At 43.3% G+C, this 27,866-nt stretch overlaps 2 protein-coding genes across 2 annotated transcripts in view; both read left to right on the top strand.

Moving 5' to 3' along the window:
- pigg (phosphatidylinositol glycan anchor biosynthesis class G) overlaps positions 1-27,866 on the top strand; it is a 1,234,979-nt gene that overhangs the window by 679,932 nt on the left and 527,181 nt on the right. The gene's annotated exons all lie outside the window — the stretch shown is intronic.
- Positions 14,031-27,866, top strand: part of LOC114644287 (cytochrome P450 2U1) — a 45,199-nt gene continuing 31,363 nt past the window's right edge. The window contains exon 1 of the mRNA XM_051929916.1: positions 14,031-14,681. Within this exon, the coding sequence (XP_051785876.1) occupies positions 14,270-14,681 (412 nt within the window). The 5' untranslated portion in view covers positions 14,031-14,269. The remainder of the gene's footprint in view (positions 14,682-27,866) is intronic.

The raw sequence follows: 27,866 nt of genomic DNA, 5'->3' as shown, positions 1-27,866 counted from the left end.
GTCCTCCAACTCCCGACTCTGGCCGCTGAGTGGTGGTCGCTGGCTCCCTTTCATTGGGTACCAGGTGGTTGATTGCCGACATCCGGCTGCACTTCTGGGTAAGGCGAAACCAGTGCCCAAAAGGGGCCAGCAGCTCCACAGAACCCCATAGGGTTGCACAGAACTCCAACCCCCATGAGGCACTGGGGGAGTCTAAGGCACCACTGCAACCCAGGGAGGCTGCCATCTAACATCCAGGGGGAGATACTGGGTTTCCCAACCTTGTCCCCCTGGTATATATGGTGCAGGGGTGTCCCAGCCAGGCATGGGCCCAGACCATCCGTCACACCCCCTAGGACTAGTAAATTTTACGACAGGGTTGGGCGAAGTGCCTGAAACCACCAACTTTGCAGTAAAGTTCTGGCAGAACAGTGATCTTCTGGGCTCCATGAACTCAAGACCCAGGCTTTTCTTAAACATTCAGGCCTCAAGGCCCATCAACAAGGTGAGTCTTAACCCCAACTTTTAGAAGCAGGCGTTAGGCCTGCACCAGCCCAACAAAAAGGAGTGGAAGTGGAAATATACAGAAAACTGAGAAAGGAAGAGGGGGATTGTACAAAACCCCTGGCACTTATTAACAAAAAAACAGTGATTCTTTACATTTTTTATAAACAAGAATAAAGCAAAAATACATTTAAAAGGTATTTGTTCTCCTCCTTAGTGTTGTGTTAACAGGATAGGCTGGTGTTCCTTTACCCAGCCGGGAGGCCATTACAATGTATGGACAGTGGGACAGATGGGCATGTGTTCTGCAATATTTTGGGTGGCAACATCTGTTTCATTGGGATCTCAGTTGGACACTCACAGAGCTGCATGGAAGTTCTAGTTCCAACAGGTAGCACTGTTAGGGTCCTTTGGGTTAGGATTCCAGACTCAAGATTTTAGAGTTTTATTTGTCACACACACAGTTATACAGGTACAACGCACAGTGAAATGAAACAGCTGGCCCACTCCAAGACTGTGCAGAACAAAAGCAAACACACAGTAGAATAAATAATAAAATTTAGAAAACAATAATATAATTAACTAAAATTAATTAAATTAAATTAAGTTAAACTAGATTAAAATTAAGGTAAAATCTGAAATCTGACACCATATAATCAGTAAAAAGTATAAAGTGGCTGTTCAGTAACTTAAAGTGTGTTTTAGGTTGTAATGAGGCCCCCTTGTCCTATTAAGGTTCTACCTGACCTGGAAGACCTTCCTAGAGGCAACATTGTTGCACCAGAAGTTATCTCGGGTCTGGCCTGAAATCGACCCCCTATGGCTCTCCTAGAAGTGGAGGAAGAAGACAAAGAGCAAAGGAAAGAAAGAGGAAGAGACAGAGAGAAAGGTAGAAAAGAATATTATTATTATATTTATTGTGAAAAAGCAACCTGTGACAAGATATTGGTGTTGATTAAAAGAGTGCTGTGCACTCAGGACTTGTGTCTAATGCAGTCGACACAACTGCTGGGGTTTGGTGGTCTGAGATGCTCCCTAATGGTCACATCATCCAAAATCCAAAAACAAGATTTAAAAAAAGATTGGAGTATGGACTGCTGTAATGTCACAGCATTATGTCTGAGGTTTTTGCAAGCTTACAAGGCATGGGGTCAGTGATGGAGCTAGGCATTTGAAGGTGGGGGGGGGGGGGGCTCAATGCACAATGTATGCAAAGTCCAAAGATTTCATTTAAAGCTGATAAGAGCTCTCTGATGTCAGAACTTGCACAGATAACAGTGGAGATTTGCTTTCCTGAGTGTTAAGCCTGAACAAGGGGGCTAAGTTATGTGAAGGACCACCGAGGTTTTATCACTTGCAGGAGGAGGAGTATAGGAACCTAATCAAGGACTTTGTTAAATGGTGCACCTGAACACCAGCAAAACCAAGGAGCTGGTGGTGGATTTTAAGAGGACCAGGCCCCTCATGGACCCCGTGATCATCAGAGGTGACTGTGTGCAGAGGGAGCAGACCTATAAATACCTGGGAGTGCAGCTGGATGATAAACTGGACTGAACTGCCAATACTGATGATCTGTGCAAGAAAGGACAGAGCCGACTAAACTTCCTTAGAAGGCTGGCGTCCTTCAACATCTGCAATAAGATGCTGCAGATGTTCTATCAGACGGTTGTGGCGAGCGCCCTCTTCTATGCGGTGGTGTGCTGGGGAAGCAGCATAAAGAAGAGGGACACCTCACGTCTGGACAAACTGGTGAGGAAGGCAGGCACTAATGTAGGCACGGAGCTGGACAGTTTGATATCTTTGGCAGAGTGACGGGCGCTGAGCAGACTCCTGTCAATCATGGAGAGTCCACTGCATCCACTGAACAGGATCATCTCCAGACAGAGGAGCAGCTTCAGCGAGAGACTGCTGTCACCGTCCTGCTCCACTGACAGACTGAGGAGATCGTTCCTCCACCACACTATGTGACTCTTCAATTCCACCCGGGGGGTAAACGTTAACATTTTAAAACGTTATTGTCTGTCTGTATACCTGCATTGTTATCATTCTTTAATTTAATATTGTTTTTTATCAATATGCTGCTGCTGGAGTATGGGAATTTCCCCTTGGGATTAATAAAGTATCTATCTATCTATCTATCTATCTATCTATCTATCTATCTATCTATCTATCTATCTATCTATCTATCTATCTATCTATCTATCTATCTATCTATCTATCTATCTATCTATCTATCTATCTATCTATCTATCTATCTATCTGTTCATCTCTTCCTCATTATTCTTGTATTCCTCCACTCTCCTCCACCCTTCCCACACTGATTTTTGTGTTGTATGCACAGCCACTTTCTTCATTGGATTATCCTCCTCACCACACCTTCTTCATGGGCTTCATCTTTGCAGCTCTGACCAGCTGGAGTTGTCGATTGGCTCACAGCAAAGAAGTGTGTGAGTGGAACCAAAGTTGAAGTGAAGGGAGCTCCTCTTCCTCTATGCTTTTGTCTAACATGTGCTTACTGAGAGGGAAACGTCTCAATCCCGGTCCACTTCAGCAACCTTTTAATTGAAGGTTCTTCAGCAATGAGACTTGTGTCTGTGAAGTTGCGTCTGGGGTCTGGGCTGCTGCAACACCCCCTACTGGTCTCATGTTCCGGGTGCAAATACAAGATTTATTAGTAAGAATTACCTTTACAAAGGCTTCTTGATAAACACGATCACACTTCCATTTGATTCTTCTTTTCCTCCACTTCTCCTGTTGAGGTTTACATCAAGGATCAATATGCCTTGCTATTGCTTTTAGAACTATTGACTATTAAAAGGAGTTGCTTGACATCTTTTTAAGTGGCATAGACAGGCACTATTATTTTCAAGGCCACTGCTTTTGTTTTTAATGTGGCCTGCTTGTTTTTCACTTGCCTTGTTCTCTATAAATTCTCTATGCTCTATGCATTTTTTAAGGGAACTGAGTAAACAAGCTTTTTGTTTTGGGGACATGGTGGCTATACTGGGCCTTTTGACTCACCAAAGTCTAAACCAGTTTCTGCAAACGTTCAAGGCCCTTAAACTTAAAGAAAACTAAGTAAACCTTCACACTAGCAGATTAACATTTTAAATATATAAACATTTTTTAAATGGCAAATAATATTATATTTGAAGGTTTATGAATATTCTAGATAATCAAGTTAAAAACAAGCTGCATTATGTTAGCTAAGATTGAGCTATACAGGAGTTTAAGAGTTGACTGCCAAACAGGCCCGGTTCCAGAGGCAAAGCCGCCATCGTGCCATTTAATTTCAGCCGCCCCGCTCACCCTATAATACCTTCACTCGTTTTCTAAACCAGTGTCTTTAAAATTAAAAATTTTCGCAATTTCCTTAATGTCAAAAAAAATTAAAGAAAATTTCTTCGTAGGTAGAAGAAAATTTGACTTACGCATTTAATGAATTGGCAAAAATTCCGAATATAAAGCGAGTGCCGATTATAGACATAATTTTCTTGAAAAAGACGTCACCTCATATTCTCGCAAATATAAAATTTAGCAAAAGTCTATTTCTTCACATCACACCTGTGAAAGATATTCAGAGGAAAACAAAATATGAATATGCATATATAGTAAAACAATTTGAAAAGTAAGCGTTTATAATTAAATTACATCCATCCATCCATCCATTTTCCAACCCGCTGAATCCAAACACAGGGTCACGGGGGTCCGCTGGAGCCAATCCCAGCCAACACAGGGCACAAGGCAGGAAACAATCCCGGGCAGGGTGCCAACCCACCGCAGGACACACACAAACACACCCACACACCATGTATTACAATAATTCCACTAAATAAAATATTAAATTAAAATTGCACTCTCCTTGCTTTCTTACTTGCAAGTTCGTCAATAATGCCATCTAAGTTAATTTCTTCTGACAAATCTTTCTCTATTGCAATTAAACCTAAATTATTCAGTCTCCGTTGGCGCATTGATGATCTTAAGTAAGATTTAATTATTTTTAGTTTAGAGAAACTTCTTTCGCCTGTTGCAACTGTGACCGGCAGGGTTAAATATATTCTTAAGGCTACAGAAAAGTTGGAAAATGATGAAATTAAATTATTTGCTTCAATAAATTCCAAATTTTTTAAAGGGTCAGTAATATCATCATTAATGATTTTGTACATCATTAATTCATTATACAAGTCATTACCTCCCAATTTACAGGTAAAACGACTTCCAAAATTATATTTAAACTTGCGCTTTTAACAATAAGAAAGATTGTAGAAACAAACACTGAACACTACAAAAACTTTTGATTGATGTGCTACGTACTTTAGCTGCCCCAATTCATGTCTTGTGACTTGCCCGTTTTTCTTTAAAGCAAGTTACTGACATTCGACGGGAAAAGTCGAGCCCCGTGCCAAGCCTGCGTTTTGTTGAGGGCTGTCACGGCCGCCCTCTATGTTTGGTCGCCTTCGTGCATGCACGCTTTGCACAACCGGCAGAACCGGACCTGCTGCCAAAGCCGGCATCTGCATTCAACTCCAGCAGCTTAGCTCTAATCAGTGACGCTGCGTGCTGCGCTTACCAGCACGACTGTCTTACTGGATGCTGGTGCAACAAGCAATTACTAATTGTTTCTCATATGTGGGTCACCCTGCTTCCAACTTAATGATGAGGACTGATCAATTAAAAGGCATCCAATTTTTATTAGATCACTAGCTGTGTAAAGCACGGGGTCCTAGAAACTATTGAAATCGTCAGAAAAAAAATGAAATGTAGAGATGTCAGGCAATTGAAAGGAACTACTCTGGGCATCTCTCTCCTAGGAGGTTTTGTTTTGCCGACATGCTTGCATCACTTATGTATTAGCGGCAGGAGGAAAAGTAAAAGGGATACCGTTTTACTGATGTACTCGTCTCACTTCTGTATTAGCGGCTAAGCGAGCGACTCTTTCTTCTGAGGTTTCGTTTTGCCGACGTGCTGGCCTCGCTTGTGTATTAGCGGCTAAGCAACTTTGTCTTTCTTCTGAGGTTTTGTTTTGCCGATGTACTCGTCTCACTTCTGTATTAGCGGCTAAGCGAGCAACTCTTTCTTCGGAGGTTTCGTTTTGCCGACGTGCTGGTCTCGCTTGTGTATCCTCGGAGGTGGAGCGCTTACCCCGACTCCACCTCTCACGTCTGGGCCAGACAGACAGACAGACACAATTCCATGCGCAGATATTTGTATATAAGAATATTAGGAATGTGAGATTGTGAGGAATGTAAACTACATGATCAGATAAAGGTCATCTCTGGGCCAGGCGGCAAGTAAGGCCTTCAAGTCCTAATGATTGTTATGAAAAGATTGATTATTATTAGGGGAAAGGAGTTTACAAGGCGAGGTAATTGCTATGAAAACAGGTACAGCACAAGGTCATTATTATGAAGTAACATGTAAAGTGGATGACGAGAAATATGTAAGAAACGGAGATGTTTGGTGATTAGAACCACCGGGCTCATTTCATGAACTGAGACGGCTTTATGTGCTCTGCAATAAAGTCTAAATTCTGGACTTTCTGCCTGCTTGTTATTTTTCTGAAGAGTCCTCCACAACACTCCCAGGTGACCTTTGTCTTCTTCCACCCGACTCCAACTCACCTGGATGAGGCTGAGCGGCTCCTGTTATCTTAGACCCGGGAGTACTTCCAGTGCCAGGGCATTGCCCGTTAGAAGCACTTCCAGGTCAAATGGAAGTTCCACAAAGTAGGGATTACATATCATAGCAGTACACCCTGGTGGCCCCCACTGAAACCACCAAAGCTACCCTATGGACTCCAGTCCCCAGCATTGCTTATTGGTGTCCATACAGGTAGCGTCAACCAGGGAGGTGGCCACCTAGCAACCTCCTTAATAATTTCTCTCACTCTCTCCTTCCATCCTACTGGCTTCCTGGCCGGGTAAAAGTCTTTGGTCCATCCCTGCCAGGATGCCAACATGCAAATTTAATAATCATTTTTTACATTTATATAGCACTTTTCAAGGTACTCAAAGTGCTTTACGCAGTGAGTGGGGAGCCACTTCAACCACCACTAACGTGCAACATCCACCTGAATGATACAACGGGCAGCCATTTTTACACCAGTATGTCACCACACATGAGCTGTTAGGTGGTGAAGTGGTGAGAGAGATAGCTAATTAGAGACAGGGGATGATTATAGGTCCACAATGACCCAGGTATGGTGGGCAACTTAGCCTGAACATCGGCACACACCCAACTCTTTTTGAAAGATGCTCAGGGATCTTCAATGGCCACACAGAGTCAGGTCCTTGGTTTTATGTCTCATCCAAAGGACAACACCATTGTTACAGTGCTGGGGCATTGGGATCCACATTCACACCACAGTGTAAATGCCCCCTGCTGGCCTTATCCGCGCCAACCCAAGCTTTTCCTGGTTGGTCTCCCATCCAAGTACAGACCAGGCCTGAACACACTTAGCTTCAAGTGGAGGACTTCGTCTGAAGTGTTTGTGGTATGGCTGCTGGCACACTTTATCAGTCTTCTGGTAAGGGCAGAGCACGTCTTGCCATTCTTTGTGCCCACTGTGAAAATTAATAAATAGTCTTGACACACAGAAAGGTTTGGGGCAGCCACCCATATACTTAATCCTGGCTGCAAAAAGGCAAAAATGTTGCGCAGATGTGTACAGATTTGAGTCCAAAACAGAACTGAATAGAAACGGAGGTTGTCTTGCTTTTATAGTGGGTTGGCAGAAGTGACATCATTGGGGGGGGCCCAGAACCGGCAGTGATGTCATCGGGGCAGAACCAGAAATGACGTCACTTGAATCAAGCAGTATTTCCCATGTCTGGTCTGCAGAGATAAAAGAGAAAGGTTAACTGCACCTCGCCACTCCCTAGCCTGGCATGAAATGACCTTCTTTTGGTCCTTCTAGCTGCCTCCCATACACACGTGTGTGACAGCACTCAGTGCCATGGCCTCCCGAACAGGTAAGGGATCGGAACCCATTCCAAAGGGGTCACCACTATATACAGTATATATATTTATTTATTTGTAGTCATACACCTGTGGTGGGCTGGCGCCCTGCCCGGAGTTTGTTTCCTGCCTTGTGCCCTGTGTTGGCTGGGATTGGCTCCAGCAGACCCCCGTGACCATGTAGTTAGGATATAACAGGTTGGATGATGGATGGATGGATAGTCATACACATGTGAATAGCGGGCATCTTCAGGGCTCCTGTAACAATTATAATTCCACCCCGACTCACACGTTGGCACGGTTATTGTTAAGAATAAAGGTCCTTTTGAATATTTCCCATGCTTTTCTGATAGATAGATAGATAGATAGATAGATAGATAGATAGATAGATAGATAGATAGATAGATAGATAGATAGATACTTTATTAATCCCAAGGGGAAATTCACATACTCTAGCAGCACCTTACTGATACAAAAAAAACAATATTAAATTAAAGATTGATAATAATGCAGGTAAAAAAAAAAAAAAAAAACAGACAATAACTTTATATGATGTTAACGTTTACCCCCCCGGGTGGAATTGAAGAATCGCATAGTTTGGGGGAGGAACGATCTTCTCAATCTGTCAGTGGAGCAGGACAGTGACAGCTTCTGAGGAAAACCCAATAGGTGTGAACTTCACACAAACATTATGAAGTTTTTCTTCACACAGAGAATGACTGGCACATGGAATAAGTGACCAAGTAGTGTAGTGGACAGCAGGACTTTAGGGACCTTGAACTTGACTTGATGTTATTATGGAGAAAGGTAGGACTGATGGACTTTTGTTGAGCTGGATGGCCTCTTCTCATTAATTCTGGTTGATTTTTCTAATGTTAGGTGGATTAGCAGTTCTTAATGGGCTTAGTGTGTATGAATAGGTCTTGCGATGGAATGGCTTTCTTCTGGGCTTATTTCCTGTTCTGTGCTCAAGTGTTCCTGGAATGGCTCAGTGTTTGGTGATCAGCGCAGCACCACAAGCCACCCATCTGCTTAAAAAAAAAATCAGCAGTCATTGATTTTTCAGGGTGACTTTGCAGACGTGACGTAACATCTATGCAGCCATCAGCAGGTTTCATTTCTGTCATGAAATTAAACTAAAGAAGGGCTGGCGATCTCACCCCCTGTTTGGGTTTTGGCAAAAAAGCTGAAACCAGCTGGACTGTGATGTGCCTACTTGCTTACTTTTCAAAAACCAACCTGACCAAATTAGGAAGTGGCTTCTGGTCATGTTCACTGCAGATGATGTTCCTTATTTAAGTCATACCCAGTCAAAGAAACAAAGCTAGGACAGTAAATGAGCTCTTCAAAACCTTCTGTAAGTAAAAGGAGGAACTAAAACCTGCAGCAATTGTTATTTTATTATGACGTTTCATAAGGGATGGACCAGCCAGGCAGTGGTTAGAGCTATAGCTCCATGAGAATGGGCTCAAATGAAGAGAAAGTATGGACTCTACACTGGACCCAAACCCATGGACTGGAGTAACACCAAAAGCAGCAACGCTTTCTGGCAAAATGTCCAGAACTTTGCCTTTCCTTTAAGTTTTAAATTGAGTTCAGGCGACTAGCCAGGCACATTGAAGGCAAAATGCACAAAATCTGCTGTGGCAGGACGGGCCAGTGTGTGGAGTGAGGATGCCTTGTGTGGCCTGACTGAAGCCTTTTCATTTATTCATTACTAGTCGCCCCCCTGTGGCTCTGCCAGTGTAGAAGTGAAGCAGGGCAGTGAGGAGGGCGCTGCCCGGCACCCCACTCATGACGTCACGCTTCCCCCTCCCCTTGGCCCGCAGCTTCTATCTCAGATTAGCGCAAATAAATCGCTCCTGCAAGCAAACTATGATTCTTAGTGTGATGAGAGAAGTCACAAAATCAACTGGAATGTTCAAGCAAATTATAGAAAAGAAAAAGGTACGCTCCAACACGTGGCGAGAGGTAAGAGTGTCTCAAACGGAGGCTGACGCATGAGTGAGGAGGGCCCCGTCCCCCAGCCTCTCTCTCATATTCGCACAAATAACTCCGTACCGTAAGCGAACTGTGATACTTATTGTGATGATGAGAGAAGTCGCAGAATCAACCCGGAATGTTCAAGCAAATTAAAGAAAAAAACCTGATTTAAATCCGTTAAGTAGTTCTCTCGTGAAAAGCGGACAGACAGACAGACAGATACACGTTGGATTTTATATATTATGTTCATGAAAAATTTTAAATCCGAGTACAGCATCAAGTCAATGATACTTGTGGGCTATTGATCTGGTCAGTTAAGCAGCAGAGGGGCTTGTTTATCAGTTTCAGCTGCTTTGGTGCACTAGAGGGGCAACAATGAGATGACCCCCAAAACAGGAATGAATGGTTTAACAGGTGGAGGAAGGCCATTGACATTTTTCCCTCCTCTTCTGTTTTGTCACTCATTTTGCGTTTGGTTACAGTCAGTGTCACTACTGGTAGCCTGAGGCCATACCTGGACCCTACAGAGCTGGCACATTTAGTCCAACTTCTCCAGGATGGCAAGCACATCAATACGTGCCATTGCAAGAAGGTTTGCTGTGTCTCCCAGCACAGTCTCAAGGACATGGAGGAGATTCCAGGAGACATGCAGTTCCTGTAGGAGAGCTGGACAGGGCTCCTCGTAGAAGGTCCTTAACCCATCAGCAGGACCCACCGGTATTTGCTCCTTTGAGCAAGGAGGAAGATTATGAGCACTGGCAGAACCTACAAAATGACCTCCAGCAGGCAGGCAGGCCACTGGTGTGAATGTCTCTGAGCAAACAATCAGAAACAGACTTCATGAGGGTGGCCTGAGGGCCCGACGTCCTCTAGTGGGCACCGTGCAGCTCGATTGCCATTTGCCACAGAATACCAGAATTGGCTGGGCCACCACTGGTGCCCTGTACTTTTCACAGATGAGAGCACATGTGACAGATATGAAAGGGTCTGGAGAAGCTGTGGAGAACATTATGCTGCCTGTAATATTGTTCAGCATAACCGGTTTGGTGGTGGGTCAGTGATGGTCAGTCTGAGGAGGCATATCCATAGAGGGACGCACAGACCTCTACAGGCTAGACAACAGCACCTTGACTGCCATTAGGTATCAGGATGAAATCCTTGGACCCATTGTCAGACCCTATGCTGGTTCCTCCTGGTTCACAACAATGTATGTGGCGAGAGGATGAAGGAATTGATACCATTGACCGGCCCCCCCACAGTCTGCTCGCCTCACCTCAATCCAATAGAACACCTCTGGGTGGGACATCATGTTTCGCTGCATCCAGCGCCTCAGACTGTCCAGGACCTCAGTGATGCCCTGGTCCAGATCTGGGAGGAGATTCCCCAGGACACCATCCGTCATCTCATTAGGACGTTGTCCGGCATAGGTTAGAGTTTTCCATACAAACTACTGAGTAGGATTTGGAGTTGCTGCAATGATATTTTGGCCAAATGGACTCACCTGCCACATCAATTTTTCTTTACAGTACTTTGATTTTCGGGGTGTCTTTGAATTCAGCCCAGTTGGTTGATCATTTTCATTTCCATCCTTTCGTTCCTCACACATCACCATATCAGTCCATAGCAGTAGAGATAGCCAGCAGGATTTTTTTCCCATTGAGATCTGATGTGTTTTCAAAGTGGTCCTTTCATTTTTTGAGGGGTTTATATAGAGACTAGATGTGCTAGCCGGCCCTGCCCGGGATATCTTGTAAGACAATGGGTGTCAGTTAAAGTGCCGCTGGTTAGTCAGGTGTACCAGAAGTCCTAGGGAATTAACGCAGTACTTTTCTGTATACGATATTTCAAGAGCTAATATTATTATTAATGTAGCGGTTAAGGCTTTGGACTTCAGACTCTGAGGTTGTGGATTCAGATCCTGCTGTTGACCCTGTGTGTGTGACCCTGTGCATGTCACATCACCTACCTGTACTCTAATTAGAAAAAGAAAAGAAATTTTACCAATTGTGTCTGAAATGTTAGAAGTCAGTTTGGATAAAAGGCGTTAGTCAAGTAATTGTAGCAAGAAGATCATTTGTGTCAATTTTTATATATGAAATTTATTTCACTTCTTCTTCTTCTTTCGGCTGCTCCCTTTAGGGGTCGCCACAGTGGATCATCTTCTTCCATATCTTCTTGTCCTCGTCATCTTCCTCTGTCACACCGATCACCTGCATGTCCTCTCTCACCACCTTCTCTTAGCCTTCCTCTCTTCCTCTTACCTGTCAGCCCTATCCTTAGCACCCTTCTCTCAATATACCCAGCATCTCTCCTCTGCACATGTCCAAACCAATGCAATCTCGCCTCTCTGACTTTATTTTACTAATCCACACAATTCAGCTGAGAGAGGGAGATTGACAATTGACAGCTGTATGTCAGGTTAGGGACACAGGCAGAAAAACATGTGAAGGACACAAGCAGGCTGTTTTGTGAAGTGCAGATGTCTGCTTAACCAATTTGGTTACAGAACCCAGGGTTTATGAAGGTATTAATAACCAGACAGTTCTGACATGAATTCTATGAATATGTAATTATGTGAGTGTTGTGAGCACGGGTCCAAACACCATCAGACAAACACCAGCAATTTACAAAACACAAGTTTATTCAACACCAAAAGTCCCACACAGCACACAGTGCTCCCGCACCAAACACCTTTAACACGGGCCTTCCTCTCAAATGTCCATGGGCCGTGAGCTTCGTCCTGCTCCCGCTCCCAACTCTAGCTTCCTGATTGGAGTGAGGCGGCCCCTTTTATTTCCACCTGGATGTGCTCCAGGTGCCTGATGACGCTCTTCCAGCAGCACTTTCTGGTGTGGCGGAAATGCTGCCCTTGCACCCGGAAGCGGTCTGGGCATCCCTGGAATGTCCTTCCTCCACCTTCCCAGGTGTGGCAGAAGTGTCGATCGCCCGGGCTCTACAACGTTCAGGGCGTCCCCTGGCAGTGGCCACAGGGCCCAGTGGGTTTGAACCTCCTTGCTCCGTCCCCGTGGTCCCCTCATCATCCAGGGTGGTTGCCCCTTCGTGGCCCGGGGGACGTATAGACCACCTCCCAGTGGTCCCAGCTGGGTCTGACCCCCAGCCTCCTGTGACAGTGTTTATAATGACGAAGATCCAGCACGATGTCAGAGGCGTCACTATGCCACCGACATTCTCGCTGCTGGATGGGACATCTGATTTGTCAGCATTCTCCCACTTGGCTGTGATGTCCCAATGCTTCTCTCCGGTCTAAAGATGTATGTGTACAGGGTTATGCATTATATTTCAGGGAATGAATGTTTTAAAGCAAGTCAAACACATATATCTCTTTTTGTACTATATTTCTCTATTTTGTAATTATTTTCTGTCGGGTACAAAAGGTATAGTATTTAAGTTCTAGTCAATTCTGCTTCAAGAAACACATTCCAGGGAGAAAGAGCGCTCTCTGCTGGATACAGTAATAACAATAATAATAATAATATTATCGAGGTGTCACACGCGTGCACTTGGGGAACAACTTACGTGCTTAGATGATAACAATATTACCCTCGGGCCACCTGAGGGCACTAAGCAATAATGGTATCTCTTCCTTCTTTCCTCCTTTCTGCAGAAAGGAAGATTGATGTGCCGCCATCTATGATATCACTTCCAATGTCAACCCATCTGTATCCGCCTTTTCCTCCCAGAAACCATTTTCAATGGAAGCACCACCATCTTGGGGCAGACTCGATCTGTACCAGGGGTCGCCAAGTCCGGTCCAGGAGGACCACCGTGGCTGCAGGTTTTCATTCTAACCCTTTTTTTTTTTTTTAAATGGGTGCCCTGCTTGTGCTGCTAATTAACTTCTTGCAAATTCATTTTAATTGAATTGCTTTTTTAAGATTTGTTCCCCTGAATTTCTCCATCGTTCCTCTTAACTGCTTCATTTCTTTCCTTAAATGGCACCCAAACAGAAACGAAATGTGAAGTGAGGAAGCCAACAGAAGACCAACTAAGTCAGGGCCTCAGGGCCAGGTGTCTGCACAAAACACCTGGCAGAGTATCAACAGAGAAGATCCTCCGTTTGTGAATCGCAGACTTCAAGCAGTCATTGCATGCTGGGATATGCGACAATGCCCTAAATATGACAATGACTTTAACAGACCTGCCAGTGCTGTGTGACAAACATTATGCTGCCCTGAAATGGGGGAATTTGTGAAGGAAAAGTGTTGTGTGACCAAAATGTGTGAAAATCCCCATAAATGAAAGTCTGCAATGTCTGAATTGTTTGGTTTGTCATTTTAAGCTTTGGAGCAGAGGAGGAAATCAAAGAAAATGGTGTCCTTTTCCCAAATATTATGGAGGTTACTGATGTTTGGCCCCTGAGCTGCCTAACCAAATGGACTCCATGAAGCTGCCTAAACAGCACAGCGGTTAGTGGACTCCTTTGCAGTCCCAGCATCCCCAGTTCGAATTCCGTGCTCTACGTGGAGTCTCCCGACACCTTTTAGTCGTACAGGTTAAGTGTATCAGCGAGTCCAAACTTGTCCAACCCGCGTCAGTCTCCAGTGGTCGTTGTTGGTTCCTTCCACACCCCCGTGACCCTTAATTTGATTAAATGGGTATGAGATGAGTGATTTGTCGACCACCATACGGATTTGTACACAAATTGCTTGTTCAGCCCCCCCATCGCTAACACTTGTAAACACCTGGCAGCGGCCCCATCCCAACAGGCGGGTGTCGTGCAGCGCGAACGGCGAAAGAGGAAGTGGCGGCGGTGATGCTGATGTGTGCAGGCGGGCAGCTGCCGGACGGGTGACTTCAGTCTGCCAGTGCAGCTTGTGGACCGAGCATGCCGACGCGGTGGCTCCATGACTGGCTGGGGGCGGACTGCACGTCACTTCTTGTCGGAGCCGCCGTCTTCTTCGTGGTGTACGTGACGCTGCGTGCCTGCAGCAGCCGCGGTGCCATCGGGCCGCTCCCGCCGGGGCCCAGGCCGTGGCCGTTGGTGGGCAACTTCGGCGTTTATCTCCTCCCTGCATGGCTCCTGAGAAGACGCCACGGTCGCGGCAGCCTTTCTCCCCACCTCTTGCTGACTCGACTGGCGGACCAATACGGGGACGTGTACAGCATTTACATCGGCAGCCAGCTCATCGTGGTCCTCAACGGCTGCAACGTCGTCCGGGAGGCGCTGCTCAACTTCGCCGAGGTGTTCTCAGACCGTCCGGACGTGCCGTCCGTCACCCTCATCACGAAGAGAAAGGGTAGGAGGGGGCAGCCGAGCGCCGGTGTGGTGGGAGCGCGACATCGCAGGACGTGCGGGAGATGGGGCGGCGAGCGAGCGAGCGAGAGAGAGTGCGCTTAAACTGTACAAATACACGGGCAGGTTCAACTTTACTGTCGGTGTGCGGAGCGTCTGGATAAACGTTTATACCATGAGACAAGTAAAGGTCGATCGATCTCTGTCTATCATTATATAGTGCCTTTCATATCTATAATATAGAGTCTTTTATATAATTGACCCTTATTATATAGTGCCTTTTGTAACAATTACCCTTGTATTATATAAGTGCCTTTCATATGTATCTAATATATAGCACCTTTCCTTTACAAGTTTACCACTGAGCATCTTTCCTGCTGTCTGACAATATATAGTACATTTCCTATACTCTACTACAGTATATAGCACCTTCATCCATCCATCCATCTTTCAAGCCCTCTCTTTCCTGAGCAGTCGCAACAGGACAGTTGCAGCCTATCCTGGCAAGCATCGGGCACATGGGAGGTACAGAATGCAAATTATTTAGTGCATTTCGTATCAGTTATCCATCATTATATAGTGCCTTTCCTATCTATCATAGTAACTTTCATATCATGTATCCATTATTATGTAGTGCCTTACCTATTGTATTGTGATTTTCATAACATTTACCCTTCTAATATATATTACATACTGTATGTATTTAATATATAGTCCTGTTTCATATATTAGTCTATCACAGAGTAACTATCATTTGTTATATAGTGCACCTATCATTTGTTATATAGTGCCTTCTCTATTTATCTAAGTAGCTATTGTGTAGTGCTTTCCTATCATCCATCTATTAGTTTGAAAAGGCACAATACAATAGATGATAGGAGTGCACTGTATATCTGTCTGTTTTACAGTTTTTATCTATTTATCTAAACATCAAACACCATGCACATAGTACAATGAAATTCCTACTTGCTGAAAAGATGACAATAACGGAATTCCAACAAAGACACACGCACAAAAGTACCGTATGTATATTTTGAAACATAGTACAGTGTGTGTCGATATAAATGTGTGTGAATGTGTATGTATGTATATGTGTGTGTGTGTGTGTATATATATATATATATATATATATATATATATATATATATATATATATACAGTAATCCCTCCTCCATCGTGGGGGTTGCGTTCCAGAGCCACCCGTGAAATAAGAAAATCCGCGAAGTAGAAACCATATGTTTATATGGTTATTTTTATATTGTCATGCTTGGGTCACAGATTTGCGCAGAAACACAGGAGGTTGTAGAGAGACAGGAACGTTATTCAAACACTGCAAACAAACATTTGTCTCTTTTTCAAAAGTTTAAACTGTGCTCCATGACAAGACAGAGATGACAGTTCTGTCTCACGATTAAAAGAATGCAAACATATCTTCCTCTTCAAAGGAGCAAACAAATCAATAGGGCTGTTTGGCTTTTAAGTATGCGAAGCACCGCGGCACAAAGCTGTTGAAGGCGGCAGCTCACACCCCCTCTGTCAGGAGCAGAGAGAGAGAGAGAGACAGATAAAAAAAAATCAATACGTGCCCTTCGAGCTTTTAAGTATGCGAAGCACAGTGCAGCATGTCACTTCACGAAGCAGCTGCACAGAAGGTAGCCAACGTGAAGATAATCTTTCAGCATTTTTAGACGAGCGTCCGTATCGTCTAGGTGTGCGAACAGCCCCCCTGCTCAATCCCCCTACGTCAGGATCAGAAAAAGTCAGCGCAAGAGAGAGAGAGAGAAAAGTAAGTTGGGTAGCTTCTCAGCCATCTGCCAATAGCGTCCCTTGTATGAAATCAACTGGGCAAACCAACTGAGGAAGCATGTACCAGAAATTAAAAGACCCATTGTCCGCAGAAATCCGCGAAGCAGCGAAAAATCCGCGATATATATTTAAATATGCTTACATATAAAATCCGCGATGGAGTGAAGCCGCGAAAGGCGAAGCGCGATATAGCAAGAGATCACTATATATATATATATATATATATATAGTGATCCCTCGCTATATCGCGCTTCGCCTTTCGCGGCTTCACTCCATCGCGGATTTTATATATATATATATATATATATATATATATATATATATATATATAATATGGTTATATATATGGTTGAAATAGTTTACTGTCAAATAATGCAAAGAGTACGCGACACATGTTTCGCTCTAATTCTGGGCTCTATTTCAACCATTCTATGATCTGCTTCTCACAACTGAAGGCACCGTGGCGGATGTTAGCAGACTCGCTGGCCAACCACAAGCGTTACCTGGTAGGTAACCACCCATACAATCAGATTGTGACACAGACTACGAATGCCATGAATATATATATATATATATATATATATATATATATATATATATATAGTGCATCCAGAAAGTATTCACAGCACTTCATCACTTTGTCCACATTTTCTTATGTTACAGCCTTATTCCAAAATGGATTAAATTCGTTTTTTTCCTCAGAATTCTACACACAACACCCCCATAATGACAACGTGAAATAAGTTTACTTGAGGTTTTTGCAAATTTATTAAAAATAACAAAATTGAGAAATCCCATGTCCATAAGTATTCACAGCCTTTGCCATGAAGCTCAAAATTGAGCTCAGGTGCATCCTGTTTCCCCTGATCATCCTTGAGATGTTTCTGCAGCTTCATTGAAGTCCACCTGTGGTAAATTCAGTTGACTGGACATGATTTGGAAAGGCACACACCTGTCTATAGAAGGTCCCACAGTTGACAGTTCATGTCAGAGCACAAACCAAGCATGAATTCAAAGGAATTGTCTGTAGACCTCCGAGACAGGATTGTTTTGGGGCACAAATCTGGGGAATGTTACAGAAAAATTCCTGCTGCTTTGAAGGTCCCAATGAGCACAGTGGCCTCCATCATCCATAAGTGGAAGAACTTCAAAACCACCAGGACTCTTCCTAGAGCTGGCCGGCCATCTAAACTGAGCGATCAGGGGAGAAGGTCCTTAGTCATTTAGGTGACCAAGAACCCGATGGTCACTCTGTCAGAGCTCCAGAGGTCCTCTGTGGAGAGAGGAGAACCTTCCAGAAGGACAACCATCTCTGCAGCAATCCACCAATCAGGCCTGTATGGTAGAGTGGCCAGATGGAAGCCACTCCTTAGTAAAAGGCACATGGCAGCCCGCCTGGAGTTTGCCAAAAGGACTCTCTGAAGGACTCTCAGACCATGAGAAAGAAAATTCTCTGGTCTGATGAGACAAAGATTGAACTCTTTGGTGTGAATGCCAGGCGTCACGTTTGGATGAAACCTGGCACCATCCCTACAGTGAAGCATGGTGGTGGCAGCATCATGCTGTGGGGATGTTTTTCAGTGGCAGGGACTGGGAGACTAGTCAGGATAAAGGGAAAGATGACTGCAGCAATGTACAGAGACATCCTGGATGAAAACCTGCTCCAGAGCGCTCTTGACCTCAGACTGGGGCGACGGTTCATCTTTCAGCAGGACAACGACCCTAAGCACACAGCCAAGATATCAAAGGAGTGGCTTCAGGACAACTCTGTGAATGTCCTTGAGTGGCCCAGCCAGAGCCCAGACTTGAATCCGATTGAACATCTCTGGAGAGATCTTAAAATGGCTGTGCACCGACGTTTCTCATCCAACCTGATGGAGCTTGAGAGGGGCTGCAAAGAGGAATGGGCCAAACTGGCCAAGGATAGGTGTGCCAAGCTTGTGGCATCATATTCAACAAGACTTGAGGCTGGAATTGCTGCCAAAGGGGCATCGACAAAGTATTGAGCAAAGGCTGTGAATACTTATGTACATGGGATTTCTCAGTTTTTTTATTTTTAATAAATTTGCAAAAACCTCAAGTAAACTTTTTTCACGTTGTCATTATGGGGTGTTGTGTGTAGAATTTTGAGGAAAAAAATGAATTGAATCCATTTTGGAATAAGGCTGTAACATAACAATGTGGAAAAAGTGGTGCACTGGGAATACATTCTGGATGCACTATATTTAGATATATACATAAACACACACACATATTTATATTAGTTTACTGTCAAATAATGCAAAGAGTACGCGACATGTGTTTCGCCCTTATTTGTGCTCATCAGGCGTACACACTCCACTGCTCCTCTTGCGGGGGATTGAACCTTAGACGTCAGAGACGAAGTGCCTTTACGCTGCGTGACAGCGTGTAGTTAGTTTATTTGACAGCCTGTAGATTGGAGTAATTACATTCATTGCAATCGTAGTCCGAGTCTCGACGACCTGAATTGTGTGGGTGGTTACCTACCAGGTAACGCTTGTGGTTGAGCTGCTTCTCGCAACTGAAGAGGGCCCCATGGCAGATGTTTGCCAAATGGCAGACCAACCACATGTGTTACCGGTTAGGTAACCACCCATACAATCAGGTTGGGAATCAGACTACGAATGCAATGAATATATATATATATATATATATATATATATATATATATATATATATATATATATATATATATATATATATATATATATATATATATAATATTGTAAAGAAAAGACACAATACTGCGCATAAAGGTTTGGGGTTTCCGGCCCCGTATACTGTACAGTATTCAAAAATCAATAATACAGTCCAGAGTATTTCAATATCACACTGCTGAACAACAAGATGGTGTGATGGGGGAACATTTATAGGGCGGACCAGAATAAGCAGAGGAATGTTGGGTAATGAGTCGTATTGCATTCTGGGATCCTGACGTCATCAGAGGGGAGGAGGATGTGGAAGTGGAGGAACGGGAGCCGGCTCACGGTGTCGGCGTTTCCTTCTTTCTGGGAAAAATAAAGAGAGAAAGGTTAGTTGCCTGCCAGTCCCTTACGGCTTTCGGTTTCGCGCTACTTCCTGGGTCATTCTGCGGCTCCCCATGCACGCATGCGTGACAATATATACATATATATATATATATATATATATATATATATATATATATATATATATATATATATATATCTCAAGATATGTCTCTCTATATGTGTATATATATATAATATACACAAGGGGGCTTCGCCCCCTGCTCGCTTCGCTCGCCTACCCTGGTGTTTTGAACCTGTGCCTGCTGGGCAGCCGTAGTTTCAGATGCGAGTTGTAGGAGCGTGCGTTGTTTTGAACCCGTGCTTGCCCTGCTTCTGCGGTTTGAGACACACGTTGTAGGCGTATATCCGTCAGTCGAGCTTGTTCGGTTTGAACCCATGCCTGCTTTGTCTCCGCAGTTTCAGATGGTGGGTCGTGTTTGGCGTTTTGTACGATCCCAAGCAGCACATTATTCATAACTTCACTCCGCAGTAGTGCCATGCACAATATGGCGGTGAGGCCTGCGCCTTCCATATTATGTCGGGTTTTACCATGCTGTGTAGGCGCCTTTGCCTTTCGTACTTTCCCGCGCCTTCCGACGCGCGATGTAGGCACCTGCACCTTCCGGGTCTGCCTCCGCTGTGTGGTGTGGACGTTTTAACTGTCGTTTTTTCTGCCTTTATATTCTGTATCTCGCTGTGCATGTGTTTCGTGCCTAGGTTTTTTTGAAGTTGTTGCATTCCAGTTTTCATCATCTGTAACCTGCTCTCCATGTGTTTGGCCCCGTTCTTTAACCTCTTCATGACATTTTACTTTGTTTCCTACTCTGTCTTTTATTTCTGACATCACTTTATCCTGCTTGCGGCATGTCAGACGGTTCGTAGTCTCTCCCGTTTCACTCTGGAGAGGGGGGCTTTGTGTGGCGCCTGCGCACTATGTCTCCTGCGTCCACGGGCAGGTCCCTGCGTCCATATCCGGTTTACCATTCTCGGTTAGTAATATGGATATATATATATATAATTATCTCTTATATAAAAAAAATCTTTGGTCGAAACGTGATCAATTTGGAGAGACACTTTGAAGTCCCGCGAGACAAGGAAGTGAGACAAAAAGACAGCTGCTGTACAGGCTTTTAAATGATCGACATGCAGCATGACATGCAGATCATGCAGTTCGGCAGTAGAGCTGCAAGCCAGCAGCTGATCCGTCCATAGCGTGTGTTCAGCCCCCTTCACAACACGAGCAGCAGAGACGCGAAGTGGCGAGCATGAAGTGCGCCCCCCAGGGGGGCAGAGTCCCCTAGCACGTATGTATGTATGTATGTATGTATAATATACAGTGTGTGTGTTCAGGTTGGGGAGCATGCACTGGTACAACGCGTTGCTGCACCCACCACATGACAAAACAGCTTGGGATCTCAGTTGGCAACCCCCCCAGGCAGACACGCTGTCCAGTCCCACCCTCTGGAAGTGACCATTTATCTGCTGCAGTCAGGTGTTATGTGGGCGTCCCCTTGGCCTAGCTCAGCCATTCGGGACCTCAACAATGAGGGTTCTGTGAGCCGGACCACCCTTGGGTAATCACACCACATGGCCTTCGTGCCGTAACTGACGCTCCCTCACAATGCAGGTCATATGCCTCATTTGGGTCTCCTAGAGCAACACAAAGTCAAACCAGCGGTGCCCAAAGATTCTCTGAAGAGAGATTAGCGAAGGAGTCCAGTCTCAGTCATCTGAGGTCACTGGATAGCATCCATGTCTCACAAACGGGAAGCACCAGGACTCTAAAGACTTGGACCTTCGTCTTTATACAGTGATATCGGGAGCGCCACACACCCCTTTATTACTTCATGACTCCCACATACTCTGCCAATCCGTTCACTAACATCTTAGGAAGAGTCACCAGAGACTTGAATGTCACTGCTGAGGTAAGTAAATGTCTCGATGAGGTCGACACTCTCTGCCATGCCCAAGAGGTCACTAAAGGCCTGAATGTTGATTTTTATCAGGACACTCGCAAGCCCAGACACTCAGTCTCTCGAGAGCCTGATCAGAGCCTCCTTTGACTTTGTGAAGATCACAACATCATCCGCAAAGTCAAGATCAGCTAATTAGTAATTATAATTATGTAGTTAATATTAATTATAATTGTATTTAAAATAGTTCATTAATATACACACACACACACAGGACTTGTGGAAGTTCACCATGGCTGAGTTGCTTGGATTTTCCCAAAGGTGACAAGGCACTGACTCCAATGGTTGGATGTAGGGGTCTGCCTTTAAAGTCTGTGAGGACGACCCGAGGCGGCTTAAAGTCATGACATTGGTTGCTGGACTCATCCAGGGCTGTTTTAAGCAGACGTTCAACTTGGTGTATGGAGACCTTTTGAGCCACTGAAAATCTGATCAAGGTAACAAAGGCTGAAGTCCGTCCTCTCTTAGCTGTTCTCATTTTGACTTTAGCATTTCTGCAAATGAAGCGGACACCCTAATTGACTTAGCACACAGTATGTACCAGTGACATGACACCAATGGAGTCTGAAAAGCTTTTTAGGCGAGATGAATGGAAGCTTTTGTGCTCAGCTACAAACTGTAACCTGCACTAGTGGGGGGAGGATCTGTGCAAAATTTGGTAAAGTTCAGTTGAGTGGGGTGGATTTGCCAAGCCGACAAACTGGCATTCAGCTGTATATCCTAGACCAGTACGTGCCAAGTAAGTATCCGACTAGACTCTGTACGCGGGGCAGTAATGACTCTGTGAACTGACATCTTCAGAATCTGAGAAAACATCTACAGGTCAGCTAAAGTCAACTCCAAATGGTAAAGCAGATAAAAGACAAATAAACAGAGCAAAGTCCCGTCAAGGTAGGGAGCCAAGCTATAGAGTCTTGTCTGTTTAGCTTGTTATGTCATCAAGATAACATCTGGAGAGAGCAGAATTAGTGAGAAAAGTCCAAGGTAGAGAGCCGTTTGATTGTTGTGGTAGCCCAGCACAATGTGGAGGACTGGCACTGCATTCAGGTTTGCTGGGACTCCCATTCCCTTAGAAAGACCGTAATGATGGAGTATGCAGGTTCAGGGAGTGGTTGGATGGGATTGAGATGTGTTTACAGGAGTCCACCTTTCGTCCTGCCACCAGATAGAATTTATTATGATTATGTTTTGTTTCTGATATCTCCTAGATAGATTCACGCAATTAAAATGATGGTTATTATTAAGATAATTGTAATTACAAGACTCTGTCTAGAAACTGTTTTAATTTTTTTAAATTAAAACTAGGCAGCTCTGCCCCCTGCACGCTTCGCTCGTCAACCCCCAGCCCGGCCACTTCACGACTCTGCCGCTCGCGAATGGGGAAGTGGATGTACAATTTAAACAGATTGCTATTTTCATGGGAATTATTACATGTGCATAATAGAACTATTTTACATTACAGCAAGTAATTAACCAGAGTAAAAAATAGTCAAACGTCATAAATTGAAAGCAGACGTATATGCTTTTGTCATTTTTACTAAGTTCAAAATAACCCAAATATTATTTTTTTTTTTCACTACCTGTAAAGCTTGTGCTTCTTCACCTTCTTTAAATTGAATCATATTCTGACCTGGTAAATGAATTGGTAATAATTCAACAGAATGACTTCGACCGTGCATCGGCACTTCTGTTAAATGTCAGCCGCTTTCCATTGCACTGACGTACCGAGTATCTAAATATGTTTGAACTTCGTCCTGAGACTGTTCTTTGGATAATGTTACACATACTCTATCGTGCCCTTTATGAATGTACTTGTAGATGTACTTAATACTCATAACCAGTGCACAATACTCAACATTAATATGACCATCGAATCGTTTGAGCCAATACGGGTTATCATTCATTGAATTATCGATCATCACCATTTTAACAGCTTTCTTTCCGTGATAATTGTGTTGTTCGTGACGATTATCTCTGCGTTGATAATCAGGAAAGCCCACCTTAGTCATATCTGTTGAATTAACAAAAGCTTTTGGAAATTTCTTTAATCACTTTTTTTTTTTAACTGAATCTTTTAAATGAGGTCTGTGTGACACGTGTTTAATGACTTTGTACCATAATTCTGCATTGGTTTCTCTGTTTGGATTTTCAGCACAGACAAAGCGATCTACGGTGGGTATAGAAAAGAATCCGCCCCCCCCCCTTTGAAATATTCCCATTTGTTTTGCTTTACTGCCTTAAATGTAAACACGCAAACTAATATTTCTTCCCAGCTTTACTTCCTCAATGCCACCTCTAACATCCAAGTGAAAGAAATCACAGCTACAGTTCAGAAGAATTTAAAAAAATAAAAAACAAGAAAAACTGACATTAATAAAGGATCCCCCCCAAATGTCAATGTCATTTTGTTGACCCCCTTTTGCTTTAATGACAGCCCTGAGTCTGTTGTGATTCTTCTCTATTAGCTTTGCACTCCTTGATTGTGTAATATTTGCCCCCCACTCTTCTTTACAGTTTAACTGTTCGAGTTCGGTCACATTGGCTGGTGAGTGTTGGTGGTCTGCTATCTTCAGATCTTTCCACAGATTTTCAGTGTGATTTAGTTCTGGGCTCTGATTGGCCACACCAGGACATTCACTTTTCTCTCCTTCAGCCACTCAATTTTGTTGTGTGCTTTGGGTCGTTGTCGTGTTGAAAGGTGAACATTCTGCTCATCATCAACTTTCTGATAGAAGGTAGCAGGTTTTCCTCCAGAATTTGTCGGTATTTTGCCCCCTCCATTTTTCCTTCTACCCTAACGAGAGCCCCAGACCCCCCACAACAGGATGCTGCCCCCTCCATGCTTTACTGTAGGTATGGTGTGTTGTGGATGGTGAGCTGCATTGATGTACCATTTGGTATTGAGGCCAAATAGTTTGATTTTGGGCTCGTCTGACCATAAGACCTTTTTCCATTTGGCATCAGAATCTTCAAGGTGCATTCTGGGAAAGCTCAAACGAGTCTTAATGTGGCCTTCCTTGAGAAGTGTGACCCTCCCGAACAAGCCACAATTGTGGAGGAGCGCTTGTGAAATTGTTGTCACATGCACACCATTAATGACCGCTCTGTGCCATCAAATCCTGGAACTCCTTCAAAGTGGCCATTCACCTCTTGGTAGCCTCTCTTACCAGTTTCCTCCTTGCTCTTCCATCCAGTTTGGAGGGTCCTAGTCGTACCAAACACTTCTTTATGATGGACTTTACTAAGCTCTTTGGGATTGATAAAGCCTTTGAGATGTTTTTGTCTCCATTTCCTGCCTTATGTCTGTCCACAGATCTTTTGAAAGTGACTTGCCACCCATAGTCAGTTGTTTTCTGTCAGTGGCACTGCCAAGACAGGGAATGAATGAGCCAGGAACAGCTTCACTAATCACACTCATTATATTATTAATGAGCACAGGTGGAAGGAAGCCAGTAACTGCAATGGAAATGGGGGGCACTGACACCTGATTGAGTTTGGGGGGGGGGGGGGGGGGGGGGGATCCTTTATTAATCTCAGGATTTCTTGTTTTTTATTTTTTTAAATTCTTTATGACTGTAGCTGTGATATCTTTCAATTGGATATTATAGATTGCTTTAAGTTAGGGGTGGACGGTATGACCAAAATTCTATATCACGGTATTTTTCTAAATTATCCCGGTTTTACTGTATTTGACGGTATTTTTTTCCCATGCATGAGTGGATGTTAAACACATTTTCCACTGCAATTACTGGCTAAGAATAACCTATTCCACTGTCAAGAGCATTGTACATTGTACAAAAAAAAACATTTTAATGTGCACACAATTATTAATACAGGTTTGCATTGCCCCATAAAGTGATACTTTTCAAGGGGGTGGCACTAATGAAGAGAAGGAAATCACATTGCATGACAGATGCAGTCAAAATATAGAACCTTTTTATTTAACAAATTTTGCAAAAACTTAAATTATAATTTTGACAACATATTTTCAACCATCCAAAGAGGTATTTAGACTTAGGAAAATATCCAGAGGCGTTTGTCAAAAGTTGTATTGCACTGAACATGTCTTAGAAAAGGAATAAATAAATATTTTTTGTAAAACAACTACACTTTCTGTTAATGTTAACAATGTCTGTCCACTGACACGTTAAAGTGACTTTTTAAACAACTTTACCATCATTAAACTGCATAATATTTAAACTAATAAATAATAACAACTGCGGTGGGTTGGCACCCTGCCCGGGATTGGTTCCTGCCTTGTGCCCTGTGTTGGCTGGGATTGGCTCCAGCAAACCCCTGTGACCCTGTGTTCGGATTCAGCGGGTTGGAAAATGGATGGATGGATGGATAATAACAATAAAATAAATAATTGTATTATTACTGATAGTTGCACTATTACTTCAAGGCTTCAAAAGCCCAGGTGCATTACACAGTATTCACCAAATTAAAATAAAATAAAACAAGTGCAATCTTGGTGATGACAGAATTCACTGTCTTAATCTTTTTTATTTATTTATCTGGTTTGTACAATGCTATATACTGTATATGCTGCCGTTCTTTATTATATTCTGTAAATGCCTTGAGCATGGGAAAGGCGCTATATAAATAAAATGTAGTATTATTATTATTATTATTATGACATCTTTACCAACTGAACCATCATGTAGGCAAACTGCATTAATATGGACCTTGCTTCAAGCTAAGCTATATACATAAATAATACAACTGCAACTTGCATTTATAATTGTATTTGTGGTATAGCCCTAAGGAATCGTATTAGGGCCACGGTGAAGAAAAAAAAATACGGACACAGGGAAGAAAAAAAAAACTATACGTCAAGAATAAAGTCGACATTTCCACTCTATTCTCATAGTTTACTTTATAATTAAAGTAGAATGTCGTAAACTAAACTTCATCCTAAAATCATTGTTTACTTTACTAGATTTTCTCAAACCCCGTCATAAGTTAATGTAGCACATTAAATGCTTTGTGTTGTGTTCCCCGACCCAGTTGTCCCAGATATTCCTGCTCTCTGAAAATTTAGAATTTATATCAAGTATTTATCTTGGCATTCTAAATGTTCAGAGAGCATGAATATCATGTGAATGGATTCTGTGCGGCGATCGCTGCCGGTGCCGGTGCCTCCTCTTAGTGCAGAGGAAGTCAGTTTAAGAAGCTCGGGGAACACTTAACACAAAGCATTTAATGTGCTATATAACTTATGACGGGGTTTGAGAAAATCTAGTAAATTAAATATTCATTTTACGATGAAGTTTAGTTTACGATGTTCTACTTTAATGACAAAGTACGAGAATAAAGTCATCATGTCGTCACAATATTACACAGTACCCAGGTACATTACACTGTATTGAAAACAAATAAAAGTACAACTTGGCTTGCAGTATTATCCAGTAGTATAGAAACAGTATTTGCACATCTGACCTTTTAAAACTAAAGCATCTCCAGGAGACAGACGTGACTCATTTTTTTGAGCTCTCTGTCCATTTTCACCACGCGGCATACCTATGCTACCTCCCACTATTTGGTGGTGTAGCAGTGAAAAAGAGCCCTAGTGCAACAAATCTGTGTTTAGCGGTGTAGCAGTGAAAAATGTCCCCACTTGGACAGTTTCCCGCTGCGCCACGTTCCGAACGTCGTTTAGGCAATTTAAACCGGTGTTGCGATATAGGAAAAATCCATATCATAAAAAAAATTAAAAACGGTTTTCGGTATGAACCGGTATACCGCCCAGCACTACTTTAAGTAAGTAAAGCTGGAAAAAATATTAGTTTGTGTGTTTTCATTTAAGGCTGTAAAGCAAAAAAAATGGGAATATTTCAAAGGGGGGGATTCTTTTCTATACCCACTGTACATCATCAGGAGTTAATAATTTTATTTTGCAAAGTAACCAATAAATAAATTATTGGCTGTAGAATTTCTAATATGTCCGATTGTTTAACTCTTTCAATTCTATTTGGCATCACTTCTCTGTGATCATAACGTTAAAAAAGCTGAGAGAGCAGAAAATGTGTCTGTCAAAAGCATTCACACAAATGAGGCGAGAGTACTTACCGTGTCGTATGTGTGGTTGTATGTGCTTGAGAAGAGGGCATCACTTGAAAAAATCTCAAGGCCAAGGTCTCAACTCGCGGGACTTGGAAAAAATCTTCCAAAAAGTCTCATCTAGTCTGTCATAATAGATTATGATTATTACTAGTGCACACCTATGATTCTAAATGAAATTAAAGACGAGGAGCCATTGATATGCCTTATGTTTTCTAATCTGGAAGTTATAATGTGTTTTTATTACTCGTGGCAACTCATAAGGAGCAGGCTGAACATTTCTATTTCAACAATCCA

This window comes from Erpetoichthys calabaricus, chromosome 7 (genome assembly GCF_900747795.2).
Source record: "Erpetoichthys calabaricus chromosome 7, fErpCal1.3, whole genome shotgun sequence".
Taxonomy (NCBI): Eukaryota; Metazoa; Chordata; class Cladistia; order Polypteriformes; family Polypteridae; genus Erpetoichthys; species Erpetoichthys calabaricus.
Note: the sequence above shows the minus strand (reverse complement) of the source record. Positions and strands in the feature narration are given on the sequence as shown.